Source organism: Scyliorhinus torazame, chromosome 9 (genome assembly GCF_047496885.1).
Source record: "Scyliorhinus torazame isolate Kashiwa2021f chromosome 9, sScyTor2.1, whole genome shotgun sequence".
NCBI classification, from domain to species: domain Eukaryota; kingdom Metazoa; phylum Chordata; class Chondrichthyes; order Carcharhiniformes; family Scyliorhinidae; genus Scyliorhinus; species Scyliorhinus torazame.
In genome coordinates, this window is record NC_092715.1 from 171,704,397 (window position 1) to 171,724,518 (window position 20,122).

At 46.6% G+C, this 20,122-nt stretch overlaps 1 protein-coding gene across 13 annotated transcripts in view; it reads left to right on the plus strand.

The window, feature by feature from the left end:
• The window catches only part of LOC140429588 (guanine nucleotide-binding protein G(I)/G(S)/G(O) subunit gamma-7), a 508,117-nt gene that overhangs the window by 15,660 nt on the left and 472,335 nt on the right, over nt 1–20,122 (plus strand). For 5 of the 13 annotated variants that reach the window (XR_011949128.1, XM_072516810.1, XM_072516809.1 and 2 more), the window contains exon 2: nt 4,976–5,083. The exons of the other annotated variants lie outside the window; for them this stretch is intronic. Coding sequence is in view for 3 of the 5 variants with exons in the window: in XM_072516810.1 (XP_072372911.1) it covers nt 5,077–5,083 (7 nt within the window). In the remaining 2 variants the exon portion in view is untranslated. The remainder of the gene's footprint in view (nt 1–4,975; nt 5,084–20,122) is intronic. 13 annotated transcript variants of the gene reach the window in all.

Consider the following 20,122-nt stretch of genomic DNA (forward strand, 5'->3'; position numbering starts at 1 on the left):
AATAAGAGTATCGATAACAACAGTCTTATACCAGTGTGCTGGGCCACGCCTTTGAAAAGGGGCTACTGGTTTCACTTGGATTTTGTTGTTGAATTGGAACAGTTAAGGGGGAATTCATTAAGGGTTATACATGGATTACTGTAGCTGTGTGGGGTTTTAATGTTCGTAATTGTTAAAAGTTCTTGCTGTGTGTGTTTATACAAATGTTAAATAAGTTCTTAGAATAAAGATTTTTTTGATTAAAAGCACCTCAGAAGTCTGTTGAATAACAGCTGAAAGGCAGGCTCTTTTGCTCATCCAAGCCAAATTCAACAACAGTTATAGGTCGGGTGAACTCCATAATATATTCTGGAGTTTTCTAAACCTTGGCCCATAACATATGCAACCACTGAAGAACAATGCTTCAGGCATCTGCACCATTTTCAGGAAGCAGTCATAATTCCTGCATGGTTTGGCTGATGCTGCAGCTTTTCTGTTCTGTGCACCTCCAAGGATGGACATCAGGAGACAAGGGCTGTGCATTGAGGATATGGGTACTCGTGCCTTTGAAGAACATGTGTGTGGATGCAGTGGAGAGGTACAATACCTACCACAGAACAACGTCTGCGTCCACCAAGAAGACCATTAGCTTTCCCAAGATGTGATTCAGACACCTTGATCAATCCAATGATGCCTTTATATGCCCCAGTGAGGGTTTTGTGTATCATGGTGATCCTCTGTTTATTGTGCAAACTGGCATAAAATAATGAGGATCTCATAAATTCTAAAGCCTCCTCCAACAATAAGGATGATGAAGGACCACTGAGAAGGTGGAAAGAGATATATGCAAGTAAAGTCGCCATAGTCCCAGATGACGATAGGCTGCTTTCCCTTTTGAGGGGGAGAGCTGACTGGTAGTGATTTAACCTGAGGATCTCCACACCTCAGGCAAGGGGCAAGGTTGAGAAGGCAGGGCCTTCATGAATAACCTCAGCCAGTACGGGAATTGAACCTGTGCTGTTGGCCTTGTTCCGCATCACAAACCAGTTGTCCAGCCAACTGAGTTAAACCGGCCTGGAGGGGCTAATGCAAGTCGCTTCATATGACTTTTATTATCTGTTGGTTCAATGCCAATAAAGCCTTACCTTTCTACAGCCCTACTGTCACCATTTGAGGCAGTTGGGGTATAACTGAAGTACGAAACGGCAGCCAACATGGAGGGAGATGGTGCAAAAGTAAATTAATTAACAAGAAATACAAGACTTCACAATTGGCTCTCTATTCATCTGCGAACTGAGTGCTTCCACATGATGATCCCCCTGTGCCTGTGGCTGAGGTGGGGGCAGGATGCTGATATTGCTGCCCTCAGGCTTGGGATGACCGTGGCAACTTTCTTCTGGCTGCCTGAGTCATGGAGAGCCCTGCATGCTAAGGGGCCCCTGAACAGATGTAGAAGCCTCTTCTTTTATTATTGCTGCTCAAGGCACTGGGGTCACTGATCGAGGAGCTGCTGTCCACAGCAGGAGTACCTTGAGAGAAGCCTCCAGATGCTGGAGGCAGCCACTCCCTCTTCCTGCTAAAACACACTTGTACCTGCCTGCTGACCTGAGAAGTACTCCCCCTGATGGAGACTCCAAGTACCTCACTCACCTCTCTGTCAACCAGCCTTTGCTGCATGGCATTCACGGGCAAGGTAATGGATTCTAGATCTCTGAGCATCTCTGACATCCACTCATTGAAGGTCACCAATTTGTCCATGGAGAAAGTCACGTGCACATACCAGAGATGTGGCTGCACATGTGGCCTGATGGAATCCTTCATCTTCCACACGTGGCTATGTTCTTTTGCTCATGTTGCATCTGTTGTCGTGTCGTCCACGGCATTCAAGGCTTGTCATCAGCCGGAGGCTCAACATGGGCCTGACCTCCTGGTGTCCTCTGCCTGTCAGTGCCCTTGATTGTCACAGCTCCATTAGCTCCTTGGGTGCATTAGTGTTGTAATCACATGATTGTATCCCCAAATTAAAGCACAATTAGAGACAATTTGTGCTGATAGCGGGTTCAAGGTAATGACGTGACAGTGTCTCATTTGAGGCTCATTCCTCTTCCGCAGCTGTTCCCTGGCCACTGCAGCTGTCTTTTCTTCGTCCTGACCTGTCTGAGATAACAGCTAAGATTGCTGACCACCTTGGCAATCTCCATCCAGGCTTGCTTGATAAGACTCCCATCCCTATGGAAAGTGCTGTCCCTTGCTGTCTGGATGTGAGCCTGTGGGGAGGCATTGCTGAACTTTGGAACCACCCTGGGTCTTCCTTCTGCCATTCTTGCTCCGTTTCCTTTTTCTCTTAACGTTTCCAGGCAGTCTCCATTACATTCAGTGTTGACAGCCCATTAAGTATGGCATCAGCACCTGCCAAAGTGTCAACTTATGCCGCCTCTCAGCCTGCATCTAGCCCCTCAATAGTTGATTTCCGTGAATCCCCAGTTTTAATTGGCCGGCCAGTAGAAGCTTACATGTGGCCGGCCAATCCCTGCCCAAGCAGAAGCAGCTCCCACTTCAACTTCAACCAATGTTGGGACTGGGGGGTCTTGCCACAAAATTCAGTCCTTGGTGTTCCTCAAAGTCCAGATTATCAGGTTGGGGTGGAAAGGGGTTCATGACTTAATGATCTCCAGCTATATTCTTGTACTAAACTGTTTCATTTACTGACACCTGCTACTGATAAATGTGCACTATATTTGATCGCTTTTGAACTGATTTTAGTAACACCAGTAACAATTTCTACCAATGCAATTTTAGACCTTTAATTTAAAATTGATTCAGTAAGTAATATGTTTCAAATTGTGCTTTGATTAAAGATATAATTATTAGAACTGAATGTTGCATAGATTAGACACATGCCTTTCACCTTGGGGACATGGTCTTAAAACAAGCTCACGCTGATGCAAGGAAGTTCTCTATTTGCTGGTTTTAAAGGTCCATATGATTGTATTTGCATCATTTATCATATCTCAAACTACTACTTGCAGTTAATTACTTTGAAATGGAATGATTGTTGTTACGTAGGCACATTACAAAGTTCCCTGAAAGTCATGAAGCTCTGTTTAGTTAAAACAGTTAACATTGGGGCGTAGCACGGTGGTGCAGTCGTTAGCACAGCTACCTCACGGCGTCGAGGTCCTTGGTTCGATCCCGGCACTGGGTCACTGTCCGTGTGGAGTTTGCACATTCTCCCCGTGTTTGCGTGGGTTTCGCCCCAACAAACCAAAGATGTGCAGGTCAGGTGGATTGGCCGTGCTAAATTGGCCCTTAATTAGAAAAAATTAATTGAGTACTCTAAATTTATTTTAAAAAACAGTTAACATTTATTGTCCGACTTGAACAAATCAGCTAAAAAACAATGCCATTCCAGCAGAAAAGTAATGCAGTGTGCATTTCATGGTATAGTACCACTTCCATTACAAAATATGATTTATCACAGTAATACCAAAGAGATTTACTAATAAATGTACCTAACTGTTACATCAAGCAGATGTTTTGTCACACCTGTTCATATGGAAATCTGTTTCTAATCTAAAGAAAAGTTAAAAGGAAGAAATGTATAATCAGAAAATGTGTAATGTACAGGAGTCAGTCAGACTATTTGTTTCGTCTAAGTGGGCTTAACAAAGACAATTTAAAAAAAGACAAATGAAGTCACTTAATACAAGATGTAGCTGAACTTCAACCTGAAACCTAAAGGCTCTTCCCAATCCGTCAGGTTTCCTAACTGAACGATGATTAAACTCTGTGGACCATTCCTTAACAACAGTTAGACTTTATGACTTTAAAAGCACACAGTTTCTCCTTAGCAGCACGGTAGCACAGTGGGTAGCACTGTTGCTTCACAGCTCCCGGGTCCCATGTTTGATTCCCGGCTTGGGTCACTGTCTGTGTGGAGTCTGCACATTCTCCCCGTGTCTGCATTGGTTTCCTCCAGTTTCCTCCCACAAGTCCTGAAAGATGTGCTGTTAGGTGAATTGGACATTCTGAATTCTCCCTCTGTGTACCCAAACAGGTGCTGGAATATGGTGACTAGGGGCTTTTCACAATAACTTCATTGCAGTGTTAATGTAAGCCTACTTGTGACAATAAAGGTTATTGTTATTATTACAACAGAATAATATATTGCATTGTATATGACATATTATTCCTGTCCTTGCAAAATAATCCATTTTCTAATTTGGTGTGAATAATGATGTGGGAAGTCCAATCGTGCATACTGCATGCACTTCCTGTACATATGCATTATTTCCTTTTGTAGTGGAGACATCTGCTCAAGTGTGCTGCCTTGGGAATCACGTGATGCATGCGCAGGAACAGCAGAGTTTTCGTGAGCTCTGGCCTTTTCATCTTTTAACTCTTCATTTACCCCGTTTACATGGCACATCGTTACCTAATCCAGGAGTTAATACTCCATGGTATGCCGCTAGAAGATCTTTGGCTGAACGTGGGAGAAAAAATGCTGAGGAATCCTAAGAAAGCTGGCAATAAAAAGGAGCATTTAGATGCAATGGGGGTGGCGCCAGCCCCTTGATATGATCATCTTTATTAGTGTCACAAGTAGGCTTACATTAACACTGCAATGAAGTTACTGTGAAAATCCCCTAGTCGCCACACTCTGGCGCCTGTTCGAGTACATTGAAGGAGAATTCAGAATGTCCAATCCTCGTGCAAACTCCGCACAGACAGTGACCCAAGCCGGGAATCGAACACGGGTCCCTGGCGCTGTGAAGCAACGGTGCTAACCACTGTGCTACCGTGCTGGCCCATGGTGACCTGATTCTAGAATGGGCTCTCGACTGGTGCTTTCGAAAGCATTTCAGATGACGACTGTGAACATCCGGCTTGCTGACACAAAATATTAGTGCTCATGAGACTGAGCTGCAGAAGAATAATAAAAGGCTCGATGAAATGAAGGAAAGAAACCTGAACATCGAAAATATTGCTTCCTTAGCTGAGGCCCGCATTCAATCCTTGGAAAACCAGCTACGTGGTTTGTCAGAAATCCTGGAGAATCGAGGCTGGAGGAAAAATGCCCAGGAGTTTCCCAGAAGGATGAGAGGTAAGATGCCAATTGAGTGTTTTGAGAGCTGGCTACCATGTTTTCGTAAGCTGGATGTGAAGGCAGGGCGTATCAAGTTGGAAAGGCACATTATATCCTGCCTTTGAGATCCAGGGACATTCAACGCCCTACCTGTAATTATTCACTTGCGCAACTTCATGGATTGCCAGAAAGTTCTGGAGGCAGAGTGGTGTGGTGGGACCTGGCTCCTTTTGCTAGGATTCCTCGGCAGCGACACAGCAGAAGAGTATAGGCTTTGATGAAGTTATAAAACAACTCCAGGCTGCTAGAATGAATTATGCCCTGATTTATCCTGTGACACTGAGGGTGATAACCGACAACTCCGTAAAGACATTCAATAATCCAGCTAGTGCCTTAGATTTTGTGAAGTCCATAGAAAGGAATAATTTGGAGTAACAGTCTGCAGCTTGTTGACATATTCGGACTCTTTCCCTATCATAATGCCTCTTGTCTGATCTTGTGTTCCTATTTATCATGTTTGCTGGGAGGTGTTAATGTTTGAGCATAATATTGAATGTGTTATCCTTAAGAATCTCAGGAACTATTTATTTATTCAATGTGTCCCTCTAGCTAAGGGGTGCGCTATGTAAGTATATGGTAGCTGGCCTGCATGATAGATACCCACCTCTTATTTTTATGTTAATGAAGGTAATACTGGTTATTTAATATCCTTACTTTAATCATGATAGATACGAGTGATGCCACTCCTGGGAGGTGAGTGAGAGGTTTAGGTCTTCATGGGGTCAAAATGCGGGAGGGACATCTGGCTTCCATTCTCTTTTTGGCTTTTCTTTCTCCTCCTTTCTGAGGAGCATATCTTCTGATGATAATGATGATATGCCGTAGGGTTCCTTACGGTTCCTCACACGTACCGAGGAATGTCCCCTTAGAACTATTGTCATTGTGGGGTTTTTTTTGCCTTGGGGGTTACAGAATTGTTGACTGGATCCTGCAATGGTACAAACAGGTCTTTTATTCGAGAAAAATGCGTTATGTTGCCTCTGGTATGACTGGAGATGGCGGAAGTGTGTTTTGATGCATGCTCGAGTGTGGCGCAGAAGTCTTTCCCTATATTTTTTTCTGGTTGATTGAGCAATTGTGATAGCTAATTTAAAACTATGATCCTGGAATGTGTAGGGACCACACCATCATATTGAAAGAACAAAGATCCTCCGTAATCTGATGCGGCGTGTCCCAGGGATTCTCTGTCTCACCAGCCGGCCAATGGGGTTTCCCATCGTGCGCAGCTTCATGCCGTCGGGAAATTTCCGGGCTGCCGGCGCAATAGAGAATCCCGACAGCAGAGAATCCAGCCCCCTGTCTTCCCTTAAAATGGAGAAAGTGGACATAGCCTTGTTGCAGGAGACTCATTTATATAACAAAGAGCACTTAAAGTTGAAGCGGGACTGAGTGGGGCAGGTTTCTTTTGCCTCATTCTCAACCAGTTGTAGGGGTGTACCAATTTTAGGGAATAAAAATGCTCCTTTCAAGGTAGAGAATTGTGTGAAGGGCAATTGTATGTGGATAATCTGTTTTGATAATGAATGTGTATGGTCCATCTAGTCAGTTCCCGGAGTTTGTAACTAAAGTCTTCATGGATTTTGCGGAGTTGGCGTCAGCTAATTCCTTTGGTGGTGGGAACTTCAATTGTCACTGTAACCGCTCAGTGAATAAACTCTCAGCAACCAGAAAACCTCCTACCCAACAGGAAAGGGCCTTGGCGTCAGTTTGTGAGGTAGTGAGCTATTTGGGTGTGTGGAGAACACTGCATTCTAAAGGTGAAGTATTAACTTTATTCTCTGCTCTTCATCAATGTCATACTAGATTTGCTCCGAATATACTTGAGGGTGTGTGTGTGTGTCCCCCCCCCCCCCCCCCGATCTAGGTCATGCCGATTTGATGCGTCCTTGTTCAGGGATAAATCCGTTACAACATACTTTATGAAGGAATTTGCAAGCTTTTACTCAGTCAATTCCCTCTCTAATATAACCCCTCCACTTTGTGGAAAACATGTAAGGCTTATGCGAGGGAGCTAGTTATTTCTTATACAGCCAAACAAAAGCTACACAATGGAGGGAAGAAATGCTTTATGCAGATGACGTGCTGCTGTTTGTATCCAAGCCAGACATTTTAGTTCCTGATGTTATTGATGTTGATAAATTTAGTATTTTCTCAGGTTACAAAATCAATTTTATTAAGTCAGAGGCTATGCCAATAGGTGGACTTAGAGGAGGAACACCCCCCTTTGCTAACTTTCCATTTAGGTGGTCCCCCTCGGACCTTACTTTCCTGGGTTTTGTAGTTACCCCCTTCTTTAAGCAATTGTATGGGGGCAAATGTCCCGCTGGGCCTGACCTGCTGATTTGTTGCTAACTTTTGGTTGGCTCTTAATTTGGCTCTGTTTAATCACCTTTGCTCAAGAGTCGCCAGGTATCTTTCGACACCGCCACAAGGTTCAGAACCGAATACTGATCAATGACTTGATACACCAGTTAGTAAGTTCAAAAGCAATGCTCATTTATTTACACTCAGTCAAATCTACTCATGCATAAACTCTACAAACTAAACTACCACTATTACTAAAGCCTATACTTAGCTTCGGGTGCCCACTCAGTCAGAGGAACAATGGCCGTTGCTCGGTTCTGAGGCTGCTGGCTTGAGCTGTTTACAGGGTAGCAACTAGGAGCGTCAATCTTGTAGCGTGCGTTGACTTGGGACTTACTTGGGCTGGTGCAGCTGTTAGGCAGGTCTCTTTCTTCAGTGAGAGCCAAAGCCAAAGGAGGAAGATTCTCCCTTGGGGGATACCTTTTATACTGATAAGGGCTTTGCGCGCTTTTGGGCGGACCTTGAACTTGGCCTCAACTAATTGGGTCTTTTTCAATAATCTGTATCGATTTTCCTCCAATAGAGGGGTGGTTCCCTGATCGCTGGCCGTGTTCTGGTGACTGTTAGTCTGCTTTGTCTTAGCTTCTTCTGGCGCCGGGGAGTCTGCCTGAACATTGTGTATCTAAATGTTTCCCTTTTGTCCCCGGAGATGGCTCATTAGTATGTAGATTGTTTGGTAGTGTCCTGTCTGAGAGTTTAAGGTTCTAAGCAACAGACCGAGCTTGCACCTGCTTGTTTCTTAGCATTGTCCAATTTTCCCTGCATTCTTTGCAAGTGTCCATTTTGTAATTGGGACGTGGCCATCCCAGATGGCTACACACTCTCCTTGTGATCCTCGTGAAGGATCACATTACTATGTCGTCTTCATCCTCTGACCAGCCGGGGCACCCATACTTAGGCTCTACACTGTCCTATCCTATGCAACACAATTTTACATAAACTATTTAAAATACATTAATTATCATAAAACATTACCGAAAAATAAAAAAACTGGAACCTCTAACTATTCTCAATAAGCTAACCTCATTCAAACAATCCAAAAATACAAATAATCCAAAAATAATCTACATCTTAAACTGTACAAAATGGCAGCACACAAATTTCTCTGTCCTGGCAGTCAGACACAGACGTTTACATCTCTTTATTCCATAGAATGCATAAAGAAAATGGATGCTCTTTAATCCGTCCCAATGGGTTCGGGGGTCTGGTGAAATCCGAAAATGTGGGACCTAAACCTGTATATCGGGGTGCGAGAGCCATATGCTCTCTTTCGCCATTTCCTAACTCTAAACATTTGCACAATACTGCAAAGTATCGCCAGCACTAAGAGTGCTTCGACTACATATGAGAATGAGTACCAGGTGATAAACGTATCACACCAGGTCGAGGTATTGCTAGCTGTCGCTGGGCTAGTTATCTCGGGATTCCGTGTATTACAGGGTGAGAATCATTTACGGTTTGTGTGGTAGGGGTCAGGGGGGTAGCGTCCGCGCGCAACTGAAGGGATCCCGCTAAGATCCATGTGAACACGAAGGCTGACTTCATCTTTGTCGGACTTCTTCTTTGTCTTCCTCTGGGGTTCCTAAGGTTCCGGAGTTCTGTGAACACAAGCATAATAGCTGTTCTTATCTTGCTTAAGATCTCGTATGTCTGTCTGTCTGTCTGTCCTTTATTGGCAATTTCCCTTTATAATTGGTCACCATCTGTGACTCCCTCATTTAAAAAAAAAACGAATATTTGGACTAGACATCTAAGAAAATACTGTTGTACTGCGAGCTGTCTCGCAGCCTGTGTGATTTACCATCCCAGTGTTTGAGGATGTAAATAGCATAGGGAAGCAACCGAAGGATTGCCAAAACCGAACAAAAGAATTTCAAATGTAACGAGCCAAAATGGGGTGCGTATGGGCTGCGGCAGGTAAGAAATGGGTGGAATCCCCGGGTAGGACAGGGTCAATGCCGTACGTGCTCTACCCGAGCGTAGCTGACCAGAGGGGGGTCCTCAGGCAGGGCGGGGACCAATGCCGTTTCTCCACTGCCTGAGCAACCGGCAAGAACGGGTAAGAATGTGGTCGTCGTGGGGGCTGCCTCTCGAATTAGGAGAGCAACTATGAGTCGTGTTCTGTTGACAAACTAGTTAATCTGAACTATTATCTGGGGACAAACTTGTACCTTTAACAAGTTTCTGGGGACAAACTAGTTCCTCTGAACTATTGTCTAGGGACAAACTTGTTCCATTAACTGCTGGGGGGCATTAAAGGAGTGGTGACGTGGGGCTGTGAAAACCTTCGAGTTTACGAACAACACTTAACGATAACATTAACAAACAAACATTCAACAAACATGGTGCAGGTTCCATCAGAAAGGACACCGTATCTCTCCATCGGTTCCTTTTTTCTCCATCATCTGGACACCTCAATGCTGAATAGCGAACAGGGTCACAAAGGGATTGGTGTGGTGGGAGTCAGACTCTAAGTCATCATCTTCTCCCGGCTGCCAAACTCTTGTCTGTAGTAACCGTGCTAAAGCTGCTTGGGGCGAATTGGGGTCCATCTCATCATTCCGGATGAGCCTGAACGAATTGTCTCGGTGCCAGAATCGAGTGTCGAGGTTGGAGCTACTATGCTTCAATCCGTAATCGTCGGGCGGTGGGTCTGGGTCAGGGGCTCTGATATTAGTGATCTCAAATGGGTCAGTAGAATCATGCTCGGATTCGCTGGGAGTGGGGCCTGGTGCAGGTGTGTAGTCGTAACGTGGTGTGCTGTGGCTGTCGTCATTGTGATCGCTATCATTGTCGCCTTCACTGCTGGTTGAGTGAAGGAAGAGGTGGAGTCGTGCCTCTCGGGGCGGAGTTGAAGTCGTGTCTGAGGACGGGCTGGAGTGGTTGGGGGAGGGTAGGAATACGTCATCTGTGGGCAGGGCGTGATCGTCTGCTGCTGCGAGCAGGATGTGGTGTGTGTGGTTATTCTGTGAGCCGTAAGCCTTGAGCTGGTTTATATGAAACCACGCAGTCTTACTATTGGGATAGGTTCTTTTGTATACTGAGGGGCTGACTTTGTCCGAAATGGAGTACAGTCCGGAAAGTTTATGGGAGAGGAATGAACTGGGCTTGTAAAGGGAAAGCATAACTTGTTGCCCTACTGTAAACTCAGTGGCGTGTACTGATTTGTCAAAACACGTCTTGCTCTGTTTCCTCCTGGTTTCAAGTCTCACTGCTGCTGCGAGTTGGGCTGCTTTTATATTCTGTATCAGTTGTTTAACTGCATTTTCATGTGTGAGGGCTGTAACTGCGGGGCTGGCCAAATCCAGTCCTAATAAGTACGCATTGCCTTTCATGGGGCGTCCGGTCATGAGGGTGTGGGGGGTATATCCTGTGGATGTACAAAGAACAAAGAACAAAGAAATGTACAGCACAGGAACAGGCCCTTCGGCCCTCCAAGCCCGCGCCGACCATACTGCCCGACTAAACTACAATCTTCTACACTTCCTGGGTCCGTATCCTTCTATTCCCATCCTATTCATATATTTGTCAAGATGCCCCTTAAATGTCCCTATCGTCCCTGCCTCCACTACCTCCTCCGGTAGTGAGTTCCAGGCACCCACTACCCTCTGCGTAAAAAACTTGCCTCGTACATCTACTCTAAACTTTGCCCCTCTCACCTTAAACCTATGCCCCCTAGTAATTGACCCCTCTACCCTGGGGAAAAGCCTCTGACTATCCACTCTGTCTATGCCCCTCATAATTTTGTATACCTCTATCAGGTCGCCCCTCAACCTCCTTCGTTCCAGTGAGAACAAACCGAGTTTATTCAATCGCTCCTCATAGCTTATGCCCTCCATACCAGGCAACATTCTGGTAAATCTCTTCTGCACCCTCTCTAAAGCCTCCACATCCTTCTGGTAGTGTGGCGACCAGAATTGAACACTATACTCCAAGTGTGGCCTAACTAAGGTTCTATACAGCTGCAACATGACTTGCCAATTCTTATACTCAATGCCCCGGCCAATGAAGGCAAGCATGCCGTATGCCTTCTTGACTACCTTCTCCACCTGTGTAGCCCCTTTCAGTGATCTGTGGACCTGTACTCCTAGATCTCTTTGACTTTCAATACTCTTGAGGGTTCTACCATTCACCGTATATTCCCTACCTGCATTAGCCCTTCCAAAATGCATTACCTCACATTTGTCCAGGTTAAACTCCATCTGCCATCTCTCCGCCCAAGTCTCCAGACAATCTAAATCCTGCTGTATCCTCAGACAGTCCTCATCGCTATCCGCAATTCCACCAACCTTTGTGTCGTCTGCAAACTTACTAATCAGACCAGTTACATTTTCCTCCAAATCATTTATATATACTACAAAGAGCAAAGGTCCCAGCACTGATCCCTGTGGAACACCACTGGTCACAGCCCTCCAATTAGAAAAGCATCCCTCCATTGCTACCCTCTGCCTTCTATGGCCTAGCCAGTTCTGTATCCACCTTGCCAGTTCACCCCTGATCCCGTGTGACTCCACCTTTTGTACTAGTCTACCATGAGGGACCTTGTCAAAGGCCTTACTGAAGTCCATATAGACAACATCTACTGCCCTACCTGCATCAATCATCTTAGTGACCTCCTCGAAAAACTCTATCAAGTTAGTGAGACACGACCTCCCCTTCACAAAACCGTGCTGCCTCTCACTAATACGTCCATTTGCTTCCAAATGGGAGTAGATCCTGTCTCGAAGAATTCTCTCCAGTAATTTCCCTACCACTGAAGTAAGGCTCACCGGCCTGTAGTTCCCGGGATTATCCCTGCCACCCTTCTTAAACAGAGGAACAACATTGGCTATTCTCCAGTCCTCCGGGACATCCCCTGAAGACAGCGAGGATCCAAAGATTTCTGTCAAGGCCTCAGCAATTTCCTCTCCAGCCTCCTTCAGTATTCTGGGGTAGATCCCATCCGGCCCTGGGGACTTATCTACCTTAATATTTTTTAAGACACCCAACACCTCGTCTTTTTGGATCACAATGTGACCCAGGCTATCTACACCCCCTTCTCCAGACTCAACATCTACCAATTCCTTCTCTTTGGTGAATACTGATGCAAAGTATTCATTTAGTACCTCGCCCATTTCCTCTGGCTCCACACATAGATTCCCTTGCCTATCCTTCAGTGGGCCAACCCTTTCCCTGGCTACCCTCTTGCTTTTTATGTAAGTGTAAAAAGCCTTGGGATTTTCCTTAACCCTATTTGCCAATGACTTTTCATGACCCCTTCTAGCCCTCCTGACTCCCTGCTTAAGTTCCTTCCTACTTTCCTTATATGCCACACAGGCTTCGTCTGTTCCCAGCCTTTTAGCCCTGACAAATGCCTCCTTTTTCTTTTTGACGAGGCCTACAATATCATTCGTCATCCAAGGTTCCCGAAAATTGCCGTATTTGTCTTTCTTCCTCACAGGAACATGCCTGTCCTGTATTCCTATCAACTGACACTTGAAAGCCTCCCACATGTCAGATGTTGATTTGCCCTCAAACATCCGCCCCCAATCTATGCTCTTCAGTTCCCGCCTAATATTGTTATAATTAGCCTTCCCCCAATTTAGCACATTCATCCTCGGACCACTCTTATCCTTGTCCACTAGTACTTTAAAACTTACTGAATTGTGGTCACTGTTACCGAAATGCTCCCCTACTGAAACATCTACCACCTGGCCGGGCTCATTCCCCAATACCAGGTCCAGTACCGCCTCTTCCCTAGTTGGACTGTTTACATATTGTTTTAAGAAGCCCTCCTGGATGCTCCTTACAAACTCTGCCCCGTCTAAGCCCCTGGCACTAAGTGAGTCCCAGTCAATATTGGGGAAGTTGAAGTCTCCCATCACCACAACCCTGTTGTTTTTACTCTTTTCCAAAATCTGTCTACCTATCTGCTCCTCTATCTCCCGCTGGCTGTTGGGAGGCCTGTAGTATACCCCCAACATTGTGACTGCACCCTTCTTATTCCTGATCTCTACCCATATAGCCTCACTGCCCTCTGAGGTGTCCTCTCGCTGTATAGCTGTGATACTCTCCTGAACAAGTAGCGCAACTCCGCCTCCCCTTTTACATCCCCCTCTATCCCGCCTGAAACATCTAAAACCTGGAACGTTTAGCTGCCAATCCTGCCCTTCCCTCAACCAGGTCTCTGTAATGGCAACAACATCATAGTTCCAAGTAGTAATCCAAGCTCTAAGTTCATCTGCCTTACCCGTAATGCTCCTTGCATTAAAACATATGCACTTCAGGCCACCAGACCCGCTGTGTTCAGCAACTTCTCCCCGTCTGCTCTGCCTCAGAGCCACACTGTCCATATTCCCTAGTTCTCCCTCAACGCTCTCACCTTCTGACCTATTGCTCCCGTGCCCACCCCCCTGCCATACTAGTTTAAACCCTCCCGTGTGACACTAGCAAATCTCGCGGCCAGGATATTTATGCCTCTCCGGTTTAGATGCAACCCGTCCATCTTATACAGGTCACACCTGCCCCGGAAGAGCTCCCAGTGGTCCAGATAACCGAAACCCTCCCTCCTACACCAGCTGTTTAGCCACGTGTTTGTCTGCTCTATCTTCCTATTTCTAGCCTCACTGTCACGTGGCACAGGGAGTAATCCCGAGATTACAACCCTCGAGGTTGTAGATACCGTGTTTCTTAAAAACATTAAAGCAAATGGGAGTACTGAATCCCAGGTGCTGTTATTTTGCTGTACCATTTTCCTGAGGGTGGCTTTCAATGCCCTATCCATTCGTTCTACAATACCACTTGACTGGGGGTGGTATGTGAAATGCAACTTTTGTCTAATGCCGAAAATCGTGAGGACGTTTTTCATTACACGTCCGGTGAAATGGGAGCCTTGGTCGGACTCTATACTGCGTGGGAGGCCCCATCTTGTAAAGATGTGGTGTGTTAATATTTTAGCCGTTGTCTTGGCCGTATTAGTTTGTGATGGAAATGCTTCCACCCATTTTATGAAGGTGTCTATGACCACCAACACATATTTGTAACCATTTCTGCATGGGGGTAGGGGTCCTATATAATCTATCTGGAGATTTGTCCAGGGTCCATTAACGGGGCGGGTATGGCTAAGTTGAGCCTTTTTCGCATATCTGTCCGGATTGTTCTGGGCACAGATTAAGCAATTCTCAATGTAGTGTGTGACATCGATTTTTAAATCAGGCCACCAGCAGAACGGTCTGAGGTGGGTTAGGGTGGGTTCAATTCCTTGGTGTCCATGATTGTCATGGAACTGACAAATGATCTGGTTCCTGTCCTGGCTGGGAACTACATAAATGCCATCCTTTAAAATCACACCATCGTGTGTGGTGATTGCATTTCGAAACTTGTTGTACGGGGCTGGGATGGTTCCCTTTAAAACTTGCCTGAGTTTCTCGTCCTCTTTCTGGGCCTTCGCTAAATCCTGAATGTTGGCCTGTGAGACCTGAACTGCGTGCACTGGGGTGCTTTTGGGGGGGTTCCAAAAATAACCATGCCTGGAGCCTGCCATCGCTAGGGCGTCTGCTTTACCGTTACCAGGAGGGGAAGAACGGTGATGACTGCGAACCTTAATTATTCCGTATTTCCTATCCTTCGCTGTCTTTAGGATATGGCGGAGTAATGGGGCTGAGGGTAGGGGTTTACCGTCCGCGGAAACAAATCCTCTTGTTTCCCAGAGTGGTAGGAATTCTGTCAAACTATTACAGACATACAAGCTGTCCGAATAGATGGCTGCTGGGGTCGGGAACAAGTCTGGTTGGTCTACAATATATGCAATCGCTGTCAGCTCTGCTGCCTGCAAGCCTAAGTGTCCTGGCAACTTTAATGAAATTTCATCTGGGGCACGTCCCTGCGCGTCCTCTACGTATATACTGCAACCGGCAATTCTCTCTCCATTTAACACTGTGGAGGAGCCATCAACATAAATCTTCAGGGGTGCGCACGTGTCTGTGGCTGGGGTCTCTGAGGTGTACTACCTGTTTTCCTAGGGGGTGTTTTGGGAATAAATGGGCCTGTGTTCTGTTTCGTGGTGATGATCTCACATTCATGAGGGGTGCCTGCAGACTGCAGATTATCGGCAAGGAAGGTGTGGGTTTTGGTTCTCTTTACCGTGATGTCCCCTCCCTGTAAAAGTAGGGTCCAACGGGCTGCGCGGATTTGGCTGACTGTGCCATCTTTAAGTCGGCCGTCTAACAATAGCTGTGTCGGTGTGTGTTCTGTGAGGATGATGATGGGGTTGAGTCCTGTAACGTAGGCAAAGTATTGTACTGCCCAAAAAACTGCAAGCAGATGCCTTTCACAGGCAGAAAATCCTTGCTCTACAGGGTCTAACACGCGCGAGGCATATGCTACGGGGCGTAATTGGTCATGGCGTTCCTGGAGGAGCACGGCTGAAAGGGCTCGGTCGGTGCTTGCAACTTCGATTGCGTACGGGGAATGTGGATCTGGGACCTGTAATGCGGGTCTGTGCTCAGTGCTCTTTTTAAAGCGTCCACGGCATCTGTATGCTGTGGAAGCCATTCCCAAGGTGCCTGCTTCTTGAGAAGTTCGAAAAGGGGTGCTGCTTTAGTGGCGAAACCATCAATATGGTTTCGGCAGTAACCAACCAGTCCTAAAAATGACCGGGGGGCTGAGACATTGTGGGGTAGGGGCAATTTGGCGATCGAGTCAATTCTCTTGTGCTCGATCTCGCGTTTACCATGAGTGATCACTGTTCCAAAGTAAATCACTTTCTCTTTCAGAATCTGGGCCTTCTTGGGGTTGACCAATTTCTTTTAGGAGTGCTAGGAGTTCGGCGAGAAGCAAAATGTGCTTTGTGTCTGTCTGTAGTAACAAGTCGTCTACATAGACCAGACAATCGGGGTGGGAAAATGTTGCTAAACCATTTACCAGCTGTCGGTGGAAAATGGAGGTAGAGTTGTGGAAGCCTTGTGGAAGGCACGTCCACATGTATTGTTGCCCTTGGAATGTAAAGGCGAATTTGTACTGGCACGCTTTAGCCAATGGAATGGACCAGAAGCCATTACTAATGTCCAAAACCGAATTTTTTTTTGACTGGAGTCCCTGTTTGAGCATGGTCTCGGGAGTCCTGGCTACGGTGGGGGCTGCTGCTAAGGTTACTTTGTTCAGTTCCCGGTAATCAATGGTCAGTCGCCATGATCCATCCGGTTTCCTGACGGGCCAAATCGGTGCGTTGTTTGTGGAGGCTACTGGTCTGAGTACGCCTTGATCCAACAAACTCTCTTTTACTTTGGAGATTTCTCCCTCTGCTTCCTGGGGAAATCCGTACTGATTCTGGGGTTTAGGGTCGAGACCTGTAATGTTCACAAAGCCAGCCAAACTGCCACAGTCGTGCTTGTGCTGTGCAAATGCTGCTTTATGTTTCTGCAGGACTGCCCTAACCTGTTTGTCTGCACTAATGGCTCAAGGGTCGAACCAGAAGTCTCCTACTGAGCTAATCCTGTTTACGTACTCTCCTACTGTGAGCGTGGCGGGGGCTCGTGCTGCCTTTGCCATTTTCCAAACACACTTGTTCACTGGGTCAAAAGAAAGGTTATGGGAGCTCATGAAATCGATCCCAAGGATATGTTCTGCTGTCTGGGGCAGATCAACTAAAACTACGGGGTGCTTAGTCGTGATGTTACCTATCTGTATTGCTACAGGGGCTGTGATGTGTCCCTGTTGTAAATGGCCTGTAAAGCCACTGAGTGTGATGGTGTCCGTTGTGGGCCACGTGTCTCGCTGAAACATCGTGGAGGAATTGAGTGTGGTGCGGGACCCTCCTGTGTCCCGAAGAAATTCTATGGGTTGTCCCCGGACTTGGCCTGCTATTACCGGTCTACCGGACTTGTCCCATAGGGTGTCGCAGACCCAAGTTGGGGAGCCCGAACACCGTCAGTCGGTGCCATTCATGTCTGCATTCTCTGAACGGGCGCTAACGCTATAGATCGGCTTTGCCCTATTCTTGTTTAGGGTGCCTGTCTGTTGGTTTTTCCACTGCTTCTTGGGCGCGTTGCACTCTCGTGCAAAGTGTCCTAGCTGTCCACAATTATAACATTCTTGAGGTTTTGGCTGGGGTTGGCTGTTCCTGCCCTCATTTACCCATGCGGGATTCTGGTGTGCTTTAAATGGGTTCATTTCTACCTGCTCTTCATCGGGTGTTATAAATGCGGTTTTGCCTGCAATTGATTGCTCCCAAGCGCGGGACAATCTTTTCAAAACCCATTTTTCATTGTGGGCCTCATCTGAGGGGCCATAATTTGCACAAGCTTTTCGTCCTGCTTCTGTGGCGTGGGAAACTAGAATTCGGGCCCATTTGGCCATATTATCTGGGGACAAATGGGCGGGGGCTAACGCTCCAAAAACTGCGGTAAAGTGAATCCACAAACGTCCAGCAAACGCTGTGGGGTGCTCTGTCTTCTTTTGTCTACACTTATTTAGGCCTTCTACGGGGTCTCCTCTGTTAAAGCCGATCACATCAAGGATCGCTGTGTGCATCTCTTGGAGTGTGCCTCCTCCTACATTCTGTGGGTCGGGAAGGGCTGCTACGACTGACGGGTCGAGGCTTAAAACTGTGAGCTTCACTTGCTCCTTTTCGTCCAGGCCGTACATGGTTGCCTGTTGTTTGACTTTCGGGAAAAATTGGTGGGGGTCGGATGTGGGAAGGAACGGTGTAATTTTTCCACACGCGTCCCGTAATTGGGTCACGGTTAACGGGGTTGTGTACATGAAATCTGCTTCTCCTTCTCCTGCGGCCCTGCGGTGTGTGGTCACAGGATTCATGGGGGTGTGTTCTGCCTGTTCGGTTGGGGGTTGGGGCGCTTTCCTTTTCTGGGGTTTTCCCTGCGTACATGTCCCATGTACGTATCTATGGGCAGTCTCGCTCAATTCCTACCAATCAGGGCCGTTTTCTTGATCTAATTGGGGTCCGAATGTACTTTGAAAGCCATTTTGAAAGGAAAGCAGAGATTGCAATTCTGCAATTTGCTTCCGGCACTTTGCGTGGTCTACGGAGCTCTGCCTTTGTTCCATTGTGGAAGTATGGAGTGCTCGTAGGGCTGCTTTCAAATCATTGCACTGTTTCTGCAATTTCTCAACTTGCTGTTCTGTTTCTTGTCTTACCAAGACCACACTTTGCGTGTCCTGGTAGGCCTTATCATATTGTGTCTGAAAACTGTTCAAATGCGCGAGACAAGACTGATGTGCCCACTTGGCATCATCCACCTCTCTGTCCGTTGCTGCTAACTGCTCTTTTAAATCTCGATTCTCCTTCTCTAGCTCACTCACTTCTACCTCACTGGTTCTGTCTCTCTCCTCTGTCTCTCGACGGAGCGTCCTAACGACCTCCTCTGTGCCTCGCACCAAGTATGTCCCATACTCCCGGGTCCTGTTTCCTCATTATTGCAGAAATCACTCCAAAGGGGCCATCCTTTCCCTTTCAGATATTTTCTGATCTCATCTTCCCAAACGGGACACTGTCCTACTCTACTGGTCGCTGCGACCTCGAATTCCTGGAGGTTCATAAGGCGTTCCATTGCCTTCATTGCCATTCTCTCTATCTAGGATCTCTACTGAATTTGGAACAGTGGGTGATAAAGTGGTGATATAAACACGGGTACGGCTTACGCTAATTTCCGGCCTACAAAACTCCCGACAGTTTTACGCAACAAAATCTCTCGGGTTTACCTTATACCCCTGTTAGTACGCATGCATTAACACACTTCCGAATCTCAGAGGCTTGATCAGTACTGTTTTGACGCTTGTGGTTTTTCTGTTCCCAATTGGAACAATTCAAATTTTGGGTTGTCTCGGAGTGGTTAGGCCACTTCTAAGTCGCGTCCCGGCGGAGTCGCCAGTAAATGTTGCTAACTTTTGGTTGGCTCTTAATTTGGCTCTGTTTAATCACCTTTGCTCAAGAGTCGGCAGGTATCTTTCGACACCGCCACAAGGTTCAGAACCGAATACTGATCAATGACTCGATACTCCAGTTAGTAAGTTCAAAAGCAATGCTCATTTATTTACACACAGTCAAATCTACTCATGCATAAACTCTACAAACTAAACTACCACTATTACTGAAGCCTATACTTAGCTTCGGTGCCCACTCAGTCAGAGGAACAATGACCTTTGCTCGGTACTGAGGCTGCTGGGTTGAGCTGTTTACAGGGTAGAAACTAGGAGCGTCTATCTCGTAGCGTGCGTTGACTTGGGACTTACTTGGTCTGGTGCAGCTGCTAGGCAGGTCTCTCTCTTCGGCGAGAGCCAAAGCCAAAGGAGGAAGATTCTCCCTTGGGGGATACCTTTTATACTGAAAAGGGCTTTGCGCGCTTTTGGGCGGGCCTTGAACTTGGCCTCAACTAATTGGGTCTTTCCCAATCATCTGTATCGATTTTCCTCCAATAGAGGGGTGGTTCCCTGATCGCTGGGCGTGTCCTGGTGACTGTTAGTCTGCTTTGTCTTAGCTTCTTCTGGCGCCGGGGAGTCTGCCTTAACATTGTGTATCTAAATGTTTCCCTTTTGTCCCCGGAGATGGCTCATTAGGGTGTAGATTGTTTGCTAGTTTATGTCCTGTCTGAGAGTTTAAGGTTCTAATCAACTGGCAGAGCTTACACCTGCTTGTTT